Genomic DNA, 12,254 nt, shown 5'->3' with positions numbered 1-12,254 from the left:
CCGGCCGAGTTAAAAAAAATTCAATTTTTATTTTTATTTTAATTATGTTCTATTCAAAAAATTAGAAAGAGATCACTTGATGATGTAACAAAAGATTCAGCTTTTGTTGTTGCGCGCTTAAGAAACCATGAAAAATATAGTTCTTGTTGGATAGATTTCGTATGTAATGACATTACACATAATTTAATAGAATAATAAAAAATATTTGATATCAATATTATTTATTTCATTTTATAACCTCAATTTGAAAAGTATTTTTTTAACCAAACACATTAAATTATTTTTTCTTCAACCTTAATTTGAACTACAATTTTAACCAAATATTTATTTTTTCAAACCAACATCAATTAAAAATACATTTTATAAAATAATTTTTTTAAAATTATAAACACAAAAGCTATTGTAATTCCAAATAGACTCTAAAAAGGAGAGATGGATCACAAGCATTTGACCACTGATAAATGTCACTTCATTTTCACGCTGTCAATTCTCAACCCTTTTCTGTAATTGTACTTTTCTCTGAACATCCACCTTTTCAGTTCTATTTTCATGTTCGATGAAGCAACTCTAAATTGCTATGACTAAAATCACAGAATAACATGTGAATTTCCTAAATCCATGAAGAAAAAATCTCCTGAAAAGTATATAGCAAGCATGCAATGAAGATCTGATCTTATACTGCAAAACACAAGTAAGTTGTTTGAACTTTGAGGTACTGTTTGGAACAGTAGTAGTTTTAGGTTTGAATTGTTTTTTTTTTTTTTTTAATTTTCTTAAAAAAAATATTACATTAACATGTTTTTTTATTGTTTTTTAATAATTTTAATGTGTTAATATTAAAAATTAAAAAAATTAAAAAATATTATTTTAATATATTTTTCAATAAAAAATATATTTAAAAAATACTTTATATCATATTACCAAATAAACATCGAGTGTAGTGTTTAAAAATATAATAAATATTATTTTTTAAAATATTTTTCTTTAAAAATACATCATTAATTTTTATTCTATATATAAGTACCTTCGAACTAGAATAAGTTTATTCGTCCGTATCTCGGGGCTGCGTTACTCTCTTGACTACATAGAACATAAAACAATGTTTATGTGAATCGAGATCACGAAATTAAAGTGTTCATTAATTAATTATTACATGCAACCACTTTCTCGATTTCTTGGAATTTATCCCATGATTTGAAAGCTAATGAATGGTTAGCAAATATTAGTCGATCAATACCATAATTTGAATCAAATTTATCTTACATTAAGAAAGAAAAAACGAAACCCGGTATTTTATTTCCAAACATTTTCCATTAAAATTCAATATTCATAACAAATAATTCAAGAAAAAAAATATTACAAACAAAAGAAAAATAAAGGAAACGACACATCCCTCGTATCTGGTAAGAAAGTACAGCTTCGCATCTTTTTGGAACACCAATGGTTATTAATTCTTCATACACGTAGAGAATGCGTAGATTTTAGTGATGGGCAAATTGACTGGCTATTTTCAAGGGCACTTGCGTCTGCCTCCACGAGTAGTCAAAGTGCCATAGCAAGGGCAGGTGTCCAGGTTGCCGGAAGTTCCTTGAGGGACACATTTGCATCGGGCACAGCATGACCCGCAAGCCCTCTTGCAAAGACGAGGCCTAGAGGATAACGAACACCTAGCTTGGCAAGCGCCACCACAGTCTACACAGATTACAAGATTTAATTAAGATGCGCTACATAAGTTTACACAATATTTTAATTTAATCTTGATAAACTAAGCAATTAAATAGTTGACATTTGACCCATGCTAAATCATAGCTACGAATCTATGCAGGTTCTGTTATTTACGTACCGATACTGTTTCCAGGAATATAGCTTGCAGCTTGATTTGAGTTCACCTGCATCAGTCAAATGCAGTGTCGTTTTCTCTCTTTTTAATACTGAAAGATTGAACACAGAAAAGAGAAAGAAAAGAACTCGACAGCACTCAAATCTAAAAGGAGCACATACTCTTGAAGAATTAATACTTTACCTTCTGATCAGCTTCGGCAAGATGGAGCACAAGAAGAGATACGAGCAGGGAAGCAATCAAAAGCTTTGAAATAGCCATTGATAAAGTTTAATTAGACCCTTGGAGACTGGATCTTTGGTTTTTGTTTCGAACTCTGTTCACTCAATGCATGGAACAGGAGAAAGGGTGCCCTTATTTATAGTCACTCTGTAAGAATAAAAACAGAGAGTAGGTGCCAGCAAGGACGGGACATCCTGCTGGCATGCATATACGAAACTCAAGTTGGTCTACCACTCTAATTATACTATTGCCACTTGGTAGGATTTGGGCAGAATATATTAGGATAATCTGGAACAGCTTTTATTTGTTTTTTTTCCTTGTAATACATGATGTTTTTAAAAATATTTTTTTAAAAAATATATATTAAAAAAAATTTATTTCAGATTTTTTTAATTTTTAATATCAACAAATACAAATAATTATGAAACACTAAAAAAAGTTATTGATTTAATGTTATATTTTTAAAACGCAATACAAAATCAGAAATAAACTTTATCGAATTCAAAGGAAAAGAAAAGGCAAGCATATTCACCTGCATTTATTTTTTATATTTTAGAGAAGTAAGTTTTCAACATTTCACTTCTTGCTCTTTTAAATAAACAATCAGAACTTTTTTTTTTTTTCGTTGAGAAAATGGTTCGTGAAAATGAAAGAGTGATCCAACGTCTTGGATTACAATTGGAGCGCTAAGGTGGAGTCGTTTGGACTCTAAACTACCCATTAAGCTTTGTTTTGTGACTTTGTAGATAATGCGAAGACAAAAGACTTTAAAGCTGTAATGTTTCCATCTATCTATACAACTGCACCAATTATTGCAGTGCACTGAATCTTTTCAATAATTTATCTGCAGACACAACAGCATAGATGATATTTTAAAATTCAATATATTCAACTATGTTAGGTTTGAAAGCAAGCCATATCCATATAATTTATGCTTGGTATTCTGTCAAATCTTAGAAATGTTGGGTTATTGCTCTATTTTTAAGTATTTTAAACATGAGTTTTAAGAAAAAATAACATGTATAAATCAAAACTCTGTGTTGACTAACCTCAAAATCAAGAAAAGGACATCGTTCCCACCATGATTAACGAGATAAATACCGTGTATCTACCATATTAAGAATATCTATGCATGAGCAAGGAGGACACTGCTCGCGGCTCATCTTGCTAAGATTTTCCTCTACCTATATGCATAACTTCACACTACTGCTCTTCAATATCATCCCAGGCATCAATGTTATGAAATTATTAACTTATCCAAGATGATCCAAATGTCAAATTTGCTTGTCGTATCAAATTCCAAGTAACCATTCTGTGCTCTATCAAATTCTATTCAAGTCCATCTCACCACACACACACACTTATGAAGCAATTCTAATCTTAATTCTTTTGCGTCCATGCTCTGTTTTTGGGGCATCATAGCTGGCCTACAACTAATCGATTGATACTTTATTATTATTATTATTATTATTATTATTATTATTATTATTGGAAGCAATTCGATATACCTATATTTAAAAAAAAAAAAAAAAAAAAACAGAAAGTCAGAAACCTAAATCGGATCGAGAAACAATCTGGGACTTAGGCATCGTTTATTAATGAGATAAGCCAAAACTAGAACAAAAATTTAGAGAGAGCAAAGCTTGAATTTTTTGTTTCATTTAGGACCACGCATAAAAAATATGTATACAACCCTCTCGGACCGCATTTGCCTCCTGTCCCTGCCAACATGCGGTGGCACCTCATTAAGAACATCAAAATGATTGCATCTAAAAACAAACAGGATCTAAGTTACGGTTGATCAAAAGTTGAAGATAGTTTTTCACTGGTTAAACAATCTTTATTTCATGTTTCAAAAGAGACAGACATCCATAGAATTTCGGACTGCTTAAAATTAAAAAAAGGAGAGATTACATACCGAAGACAAAGTACATTTACTGAAACTATATAATTATTGCAATTAACCAGATTTTCAGCTTTTCATACTTCAGGCTGTATTTCTTTCCACCCTTTTTATTAACCAAAATCTAACATAAGTATGATTAAAATCATGAGATGCTCGGAAATTAGATTTGCTTCAAGGACACTTGCGTCTGCCGCCATGGGTAGTCAAGCTGGCGTAGCAGGGGCAAGCCTCATAGTTACCGGCTGTTCCTGGAGGAACACAGCTGCATCTTGAACAACAAGTCCCACATGCTCTCTTGCACAGGCGTGGCCTCGATGATAACTGGCACCTTGCCTTGCAAGCGCTTCCACAATCTGAAAAACGAAACCAAATTAACATGCATGCATGATTAGACACGAAGTCTTCTCCTTCTTTTTTTTTTTTTTTATGCTATATATATAATCTTTGAATTATAATTAATTAGATTGACTTGATTAACCAAACTCAACCTATAATCCAAGTTTTGAGTGAGTTCATGGGACAAATCAGGTATAATAACTTTAAAAATAAAAATTCGAAATTTTACCTGCCGCTGGAATATTTGCAATCATGAACATGATTATAATTAAGGTACAGGCTTATTGTCCCACCTTTTGGAGTTGGGACACTGTTGATATATTTTATTTATTGATCATATTTAATCATTTAATTTGATTAATTGGTTAAATCATGGGAAATAAAATTACCAATTTTTTTCGGGGGAGAACTCGCAGCAAGATTCGAGTTCACCTGCATCAAATATCAAACAACATGTTATTTAGATGAAACGATATTAAGACTTTACGCAGGTGAGCAACGGGAAAAGAAAAGGACCTCATGAACATGGAAAAAAAAAAAAAACAAGACAATTAAACACTACCAGATCATGACCAGCCTCGGCAAAATGGAGAACAAGAAGAGAGAGGAGAAGTGAGGCAATCAGAAACTTGGTGGCCATAGCCATTGCTAAAGACTAATTAATTCAACAGAGCTCAATCTCTTTGTCTCAAATTGAAACCTTAAGACTTTGCGTGCAAACTAAAGAGAAAGGGTCTCGGTATTTATAGAGACGTTTTCATGGCAATGACAAAAGAGGCCAAGGTGGGTAGGGGTGATTGAATTACTCGAATTTTCTAAAGTAATTCAGGTGATTTTTTTTAACAAAAAAATGGAAAATTCGGGTAACTTTTCTAAATAAATTTCAAAAAACTGGGTAAGGGAAAATTTTGGGTACCCCGAATTACCCCAAAATTCTTTATCTAGTTTTTTTCCATTCTTAATATATATATATATATATATATATATATATATATTAAAAGGTCGTTGCATATAAAAGATTCAAATTATTTCAGTAAATTTGATTTTTAATTTTTTTTTCAAAATTCTTAACATGGTTCATTAAGGATTAATGATGATACTGCAGAAGATACGACAGATATTAAAGAAGATATTCCAGTTATAAATATTGATACAGAGATCCTGTAGATATTCCAACATTATAATATTTCCTAATGTAATTCATTTATTACCTAGATTAAACATGATTTTATGCTCTGTTATTATTAGTCTGAAATCCTAGCGAGATTCTTGGAGAAATTATGTGCAAGATTATCTTTTCTTACCACATAATTTTCTACTATATATACATATATAGAACAACTGAAAAAATACAATTGAAGTTATTTTTTCTGTAAAGCACTGTCTTAAATTTCTTTAAGGACCATACTATTATATTATACTAGGCGTAAGAGGAAAAAAATGAAAAGTGGAATATGAGTACCCTTGAGTTGTCAGGAACGTATGGTCGAGAAGAGCCTTTGGAATCATCTAGAGTGAACCAGGGAAGGGTCCATAGAAATTTGTAATTCCTTAGTGGATGCTCCTGCTCTTTCTGTCAATGGCCTCCCTCTACTAGTGTATACTACTCTTTCCTTCTCCAATTATTATACGCGGAGATGTGACAGATCTTTCACCATCTAAAAGCAATCAAAGCTTGGATGAAGATCGATGATGCGTGAAAAGACTAAAACAATGGGCACTGGAAGGGAGGAGATAGCGTATTCAATTTGATTCTAGATGTCATACGTGACACGATTACTTGTTCCATGGAGAAAAATAGAAGCTACCATAATATATCATCCATCGATCGTGGCTAGTAAATTTCTGTTCTAAATAGTTACAATAATAGTTTAAGTTATTGAATTAAATTAATTTTTTGATATGATATATAGAGTTTTAATAACAAAATAATCATGAATTTGAATTTTATTATTTTATTTATTTAATAAAAAATCAATCATAAAATAATATAGATTTCTATAAATTTTAAATTCAAAAAGCTTAAAATTTAAGAAGATCTGTTATATAATATATAAATTATATCTTAAAATTTTATGTGATAATTTAATTATTAAATTAAATTAATTTTTTTATACCCAAAACTCCTGTCAGGTTAAGAACTGTAGAAGTGGTGACCAGATTGAGGGGACAAAGTTTTGGAACTAGTCACAGACTCACATAAACAATTGGCAAGTAGCCACAGATATTGTTCAATATCCGTACCAAACTCCTTGTTCTTCTGTTACTGTTTTGGTGCCCAACTACACTTTGCACTCCTGCAAGGATTGTCTTTTAAATTAGCACAATAAATTATAAAACAAATTGATAGAATAGCAAAGTTTGAAAAATATTTGGTAAAAGAAAACAATTTTATCTTATAATGTTTTTAATTGTTATATTCATGGATGTTTCAGTATTGAAACACAACTATTTATTACGATTTGGAATCGTGAAATGTTGTGAAATTAAATCTTTATTATTAGTATTTGATAATTATTGCAGTTTCAAAATATGACATTTATTTAATACTATGTTTTCCAATTGTAATTGTTTTATATATTGAATCATGATAAACATAAATTGTGTTGTTTCACCAAGATTCTTTTGCAGTTGTGCTATGTAATTAATATTTTAAATTTTATGTGCTAATAATCCCAAAATCTCCCCGGTAAAGCTGTCCCGGTACAAAATGGACCAGCCAAGCTAATTTTCTCTTCTCTGGGGAGGTCATGGACAGGCTTTAGTTCAACTCGCACGGTGCTTTTCTGGTCTGTGATAAATGGGGAAACTACTGAGTTCCTGACAAGCTAGGAGGCCAATCCTGGTCAAGCTCACTCGTTTTATGATTTAATAGGAAGTCTATTTATGAATTGGAAACGATGCTAACACGGGCCGCTATCACCTATGTGCTTGAAAGCTTCATAAGAACCTCCCCAGAGTGGCTCTGCCAGCTGTAGGAGATCACCCCACAGCTGTACTATGTTCATGCACCTGATTCCAGAGCACAGGCATTGTAGTTAAACGTGTTTTTTTTTTATATATAATTCTATATATTGATATTCAAAATAATATAAATAAAAGTATTTCTATTTCTATATTTTTATAAGGGACAAGGAGTGGATTGATCTTGAATCGATTCAATTCGATTCTTAATAGACCAAGTTTAATTTAAATCAATTTTTATATGTTAGTTAAAAAATAATTCATATCTTAAACTAAACCATTAAAAGATTTAATTTGCTGGTTGAACCGACTACTCTAATCTGATTCTAATAAATATAAGTGAAGATGCTTTATAATTTTTCTTATAAAAATGATTTAGAATAGAGATTATAACGCTGTTTATTTTTTGATTTTAAAATTATTCTGAAATAAATTTGATTTTTTTTTACTTTAAATTAAAAATATTGACGAATTAAGATGTAAAATAACCATAGGTTAAGAGTAGTTTTCCATGTATTAATTCGTTAATTAGCATAAGCCATTTGACCAACTGATGATGTTCTGGGCAGGTTCAAGTGTTTACGTACCAATATTTTTCCCAGGAATAGAGCTTTCAGCTTGGGTTGCGTTCACCTGCATCATTCAAATGCCATGTTTTTTATGTATATTTTTAGTAATCGATGGTTCAGCCTCAGAGAAAACAGAGAGAAAGAAATGAACTCGACAACAACCCTCAAATCCAAATTAAAGGAGGACATATATACGCTGCAAGACTCATGAATACCTTACCTTCTGGAGCACAAGAAGAGACACGACAAGCAAAGCGATCAAAATTCGAAATAGCCATTGCTAGAGTATAATCACCACCGGAGACTAGAGCTTTCAGTTTTGTTTCGAACTCCTTGTTTGACTGCATGAAACAGGAGAAAGGGCCGTGGCAGTATTTATAGCTAGAATTTGAGAATAAAAAACAGGGAGTAGGTGCATGCAAAGACGGGACATCCTGCTGGCATGCATAAACGATACCGAGGGTTGGTTTACCGCGCTGATTATACTATGGTCCCTTGTAACTCGTCAGAACTCGGGGATAATATTAGACTTACTGGAGCAGTTGTTTTGTAGTTTTTGTTTTTATTTAAAAAAGGAAAGGTCCCGGGCCTCTCTATTTAATCTTTATTACCTATCGTTTTAGAAAATAAAAAATAAGAATGGTTGCGATAGAAACATGTTTAGGAGAATAACTTATAAAAGATAGTTTTAATGCAAGTTTTTATACTTTCAAATATATAATATATATATATATATATATATTTATTATCTCTGCATTTTTTTTTATTTTGAGATAGGCATTAGACGTTATCTAATAGGTTTAGCTATGTGTGGATATATATACAACGAAATCTAATAATAATTCAATTAATTAATTAATTAATTATAAAACTTACTTTATGTTCATGGCTTGCAAATGGTAATTAAGGTGAGCATTTTTGGAATTTTCCAAATGCATAGTAGAAAGTTCTTCATTCTAAAGTTTAGATAACATCCAATGGGTTTAGCACATGTTTTTGCCATATATATATATATATATATCTTAATGAAGGAGAAGTACGCGTTCACCATTGTCTTCAAATTTTTTAATAGTCTGGAGCAGTTTGTTTTTATAGCACAGCCGCATTTCATAAAAATTTTGAAAAAATTATTTTTTTGTTTTTTTAAATATTTTGATGTATAATTGTTAAAATAAAATTTTTAAAATAATATTATTTTAATATATTTTTAAATAAAAAATATTTTTTTTAAAAAAATTATTATCGTAATAAAAAAAACTACCTAGTAGAAAGGAAATGGTTTGCAAAAAGTGATCGAACCCGGATAACAGCACAGGAAGGACAGGTTGGAATCAACTTGACTATTAATTAACCTTGTTGTGTGACTGGAATTTGACGCCAAGTCAACCAAATAACGTTGACAAAGGGCTTGCAAGTGCACAAGTATTGCAGTGCACTGAATCTTTTACACGCCTTTATATGCAGACACATCAGCATTCTAGATATTTTCTTTCTTGCATAAAAAAAAGAGTAAATATACTTTACAAGAAATATAGCAGCTGTGATGGGTTTTTTTCATTTGATTTTATTGGATTGATTTACATGTTAATTAAGATTAAATTACATTCCTCGATATTTTAAAAATTTATTTACATCATCTTCAATATTCTAAAATGCAAATTCTTCAAGAATTTTTAATTCAAGAAAAAAGAAAAAAAATGAATATTTTTTTCTTTTTCTTGATAATCTATAATACACATACAGCTGGACCACGACGTAGTGACGTACACATAAAGTGGGCCAAGTAAAAGCTTTGATGGGTTAATAAACACTGAGCCTTATCTAGAATAGCCAGAGGCAAAGTAAAGTCTTTTGAACACAACGGACCTCACCATGCCCGCTTTAATGTGTGTTTGGTTGGTAATATAGTTATTTTTTTTTATTTAAAAATATATAATTTCAAAATAAATATACTTTTAAAAAACATCAAAAAAAAATTTATTTAATTTCCAAACAGGTTTAATCCTCACACAATTTTTTTTTACCAGTAATCTCTTTTAAATAAATATTTATTTTAAAAAAATATTCAAAAACTAAAATTAGAAGATTATACTTGAAAACAAAAAGTAAAAATTGAACCAAATTTTTGTTCTTCATGGCTTTGTTTGGTTCAGCTTCTCAAAAACCGAACCAAATAAACTAAAAACAACATGGAGTAATTCGTCAAGAGTAATTAATTTCGTTTAGGTAAATACTAAATGACTTCCTACTGGTTGAACTAATTTTTTTTTAATGTAAGCTTTTTTTATTAAAACATTGAGATAACTATTATGTGTTGGATTGATCTAGATTAATTCAGAGAAATTTATTAAATTTGTGATTAAGATTATGGATAAAAATTAAAAAGAATTTGCTCCCCCCCCCTCTAAAAGCAATAAGAGCATGGATGAAGATTGACAATGCGTGAAAGATTAAAATATGGGCAATAATGAAAGATAGGAAATAACGTTTTCAATTTGGTTCTAGATGTCATATGTGACATAATTACTTGTTTCCTCGATAAAATTAGAAGCTAGCATAACACATTAACGTGGCTTGTAAATTTCTGTTATAAATAGTCCCAAGTCTCTTGTGAGGCTAAGTGACTAGTTATTAATGTTGTAAAAGTTATTTTTTTAAAGTGTTTTTTATTTTAAAAATGAATAAAAATAATATATATATATATATATATTAGTTTTTTATATTAATACATTAAAAAGATTCAAGAAAAAACAAAAATAAATAATTTAAAGGTAAAAAAATTATTTTTTAAAAATATAATTAAACTACAATACCAAATACCATATAAAAACTATATAACAAGTAGCATATTAAAAGGATAAAGTTTTGGAAGTAGCCTGGCAAACAATTGGCTAGTAGGATAGATATGTTCAATATTTGTGGTCACTTCTACCAAAAAAATTTTTTTTTGTTTTTTGATTAATATTGGTGTTTGGGTTATTTTATGTGTATCTCAATTTTTTATAAATTTTAAAGTTAATGATCATGTAATTAAACTTTCAATAACTTTAAAAGAACTTGAACTCCTGACCATTAAAAAATATACTAAATAATTAACACTCATGCCAAATTAATTATGTTGTGGTTCGAAGATTTATCTAACCCACCATTTCTACAAGGTATAAAAACTTAAATTTTATTTAGAATAGATAAATTAATTGAGATATATATAAATTAATATAAACAGACACGCAAGTAAAAAAAAAGAATCCACCAAGTGCTAAATCCCTATCCTGATGTTCTATCTATATAAATCTCAATGAAATCCATCAGTACGTACGTGTGGTTTAAAACGTAGTTGATGGTTGGAGATTTTTCCACACTTCAATACCACCTTGAGCCGAAGCGAGAGGGATTTTTTGCAATAAACATGCAAGTAACCGAGGCCCAATTTGGGATAATATAATACACTCCAAACGTTAAAAATTTTTAGAAATATTAAACGCACAAAACCTCGTAAGAAAAAGGAGCAAAGGCCAAGGCACAAAAAAAGGAGGAGGAAAACTAGAGAAAACGACATCCCTCGATCGTATGTGTTAAGAAAGTACAACTTCATAGATAGATCATTCAAACTCCAACGATTATTCTTGATATATGTGGAGAATCAGTACGTGCATTTTACAAGTAGACCAAAGCTAATTTCATGGAAGCATGCGTCTGCCACCAGGAGTAGTCATGGTGGCGCCACAGCAAGGGCAAGTACTATCCTTCATGGTCACACTTGCATCCTTTAGGTTGCCGGAAGTGCCTTTATGGTCACATTTGCATCCTTTGCTGCATGTCCCGGAAGCGCCGCCACAATCTGCACACAAAGCCAAATGAATTGGCAAGAATTAAGGGCACCCATGAATTTAATTCAGACGTACGTGCTGATGTTTAAACAATAATTTAACGCGATTTTGTTAGATTAACATGTAAAATAACCATAGGTTATTCCAATTAATTACATGTGACCTTAAGGGTAGATTGATTCTTTAACACAAGCCATTCGACCAACTGATGATGTTGTGGGCAGGTTCAAGAGTTTACGTACCCATGTTTTTCCCAGGAATAGAGCTTTCAGCTTGGCTTGCGTTCACCTGCATCATTCAAATGCCATGTTTTTTATGTATATTTTTAGTAATCGATGGTTCAGCCTCAGAGAAAACAGAGAGAAAGAAATGAACTCGACGACAACCCTCAAATCCAAATTAAAGGAGGACATATATACGCTGCAAGACTCGTGAATACTTTACCTTCTGAAGCACAAGAAGAGACACGAGAAGCAAAGCGATCAGAAGCTTCGAAATAGCCATTGCTAGAGTATGATCACCACTGGAGACTAGAGCTTTCAGTTTGTTTCGAACTCCTTGTTTGACTGCATGAAACAGGAGAAAGG

At 30.9% G+C, this 12,254-nt stretch overlaps 3 protein-coding genes across 3 annotated transcripts; all 3 read right to left on the bottom strand.

The window, feature by feature from the left end:
- Nucleotides 1–1,276: 1,276 nt before the first annotated feature.
- LOC118052705 (gibberellin-regulated protein 11) lies at nt 1,277–2,456 on the bottom strand. The gene is made up of 3 exons (XM_035063714.2): nt 2,024–2,456; nt 1,844–1,889; nt 1,277–1,692 (listed from the first exon to the last, which is right to left on the bottom strand). The coding sequence occupies exons 1-3, from the start codon at nt 2,099–2,101 to the stop codon at nt 1,511–1,513; spliced, it is 306 nt and encodes a 101-aa protein (XP_034919605.1). The 5' UTR covers nt 2,102–2,456; the 3' UTR covers nt 1,277–1,510.
- Nucleotides 2,457–3,930: 1,474 nt separating this feature from the next.
- LOC118052703 (gibberellin-regulated protein 1) lies at nt 3,931–5,028 on the bottom strand. Its single transcript, XM_035063712.2, has 3 exons — nt 4,867–5,028; nt 4,694–4,736; nt 3,931–4,321 (listed from the first exon to the last, which is right to left on the bottom strand). Exons 1-3 carry the CDS (start codon nt 4,948–4,950, stop codon nt 4,140–4,142), a joined length of 309 nt encoding a protein of 102 aa, XP_034919603.1. The 5' UTR covers nt 4,951–5,028; the 3' UTR covers nt 3,931–4,139.
- Nucleotides 5,029–11,381: 6,353 nt separating this feature from the next.
- On the bottom strand, nt 11,382–12,254 carry LOC118052704 (gibberellin-regulated protein 11-like). Its single transcript, XM_035063713.2, has 3 exons — nt 12,112–12,254; nt 11,910–11,955; nt 11,382–11,678 (listed from the first exon to the last, which is right to left on the bottom strand). The coding sequence occupies exons 1-3, from the start codon at nt 12,169–12,171 to the stop codon at nt 11,518–11,520; spliced, it is 267 nt and encodes an 88-aa protein (XP_034919604.1). The 5' UTR covers nt 12,172–12,254; the 3' UTR covers nt 11,382–11,517.

This window comes from Populus alba, chromosome 2 (assembly GCF_005239225.2).
Source record: "Populus alba chromosome 2, ASM523922v2, whole genome shotgun sequence".
Taxonomy (NCBI): Eukaryota; Viridiplantae; Streptophyta; class Magnoliopsida; order Malpighiales; family Salicaceae; genus Populus; species Populus alba.
The sequence above is the reverse complement of the archived record's forward strand: the minus strand, read 5'-3'. Positions and strand labels throughout refer to the sequence as shown.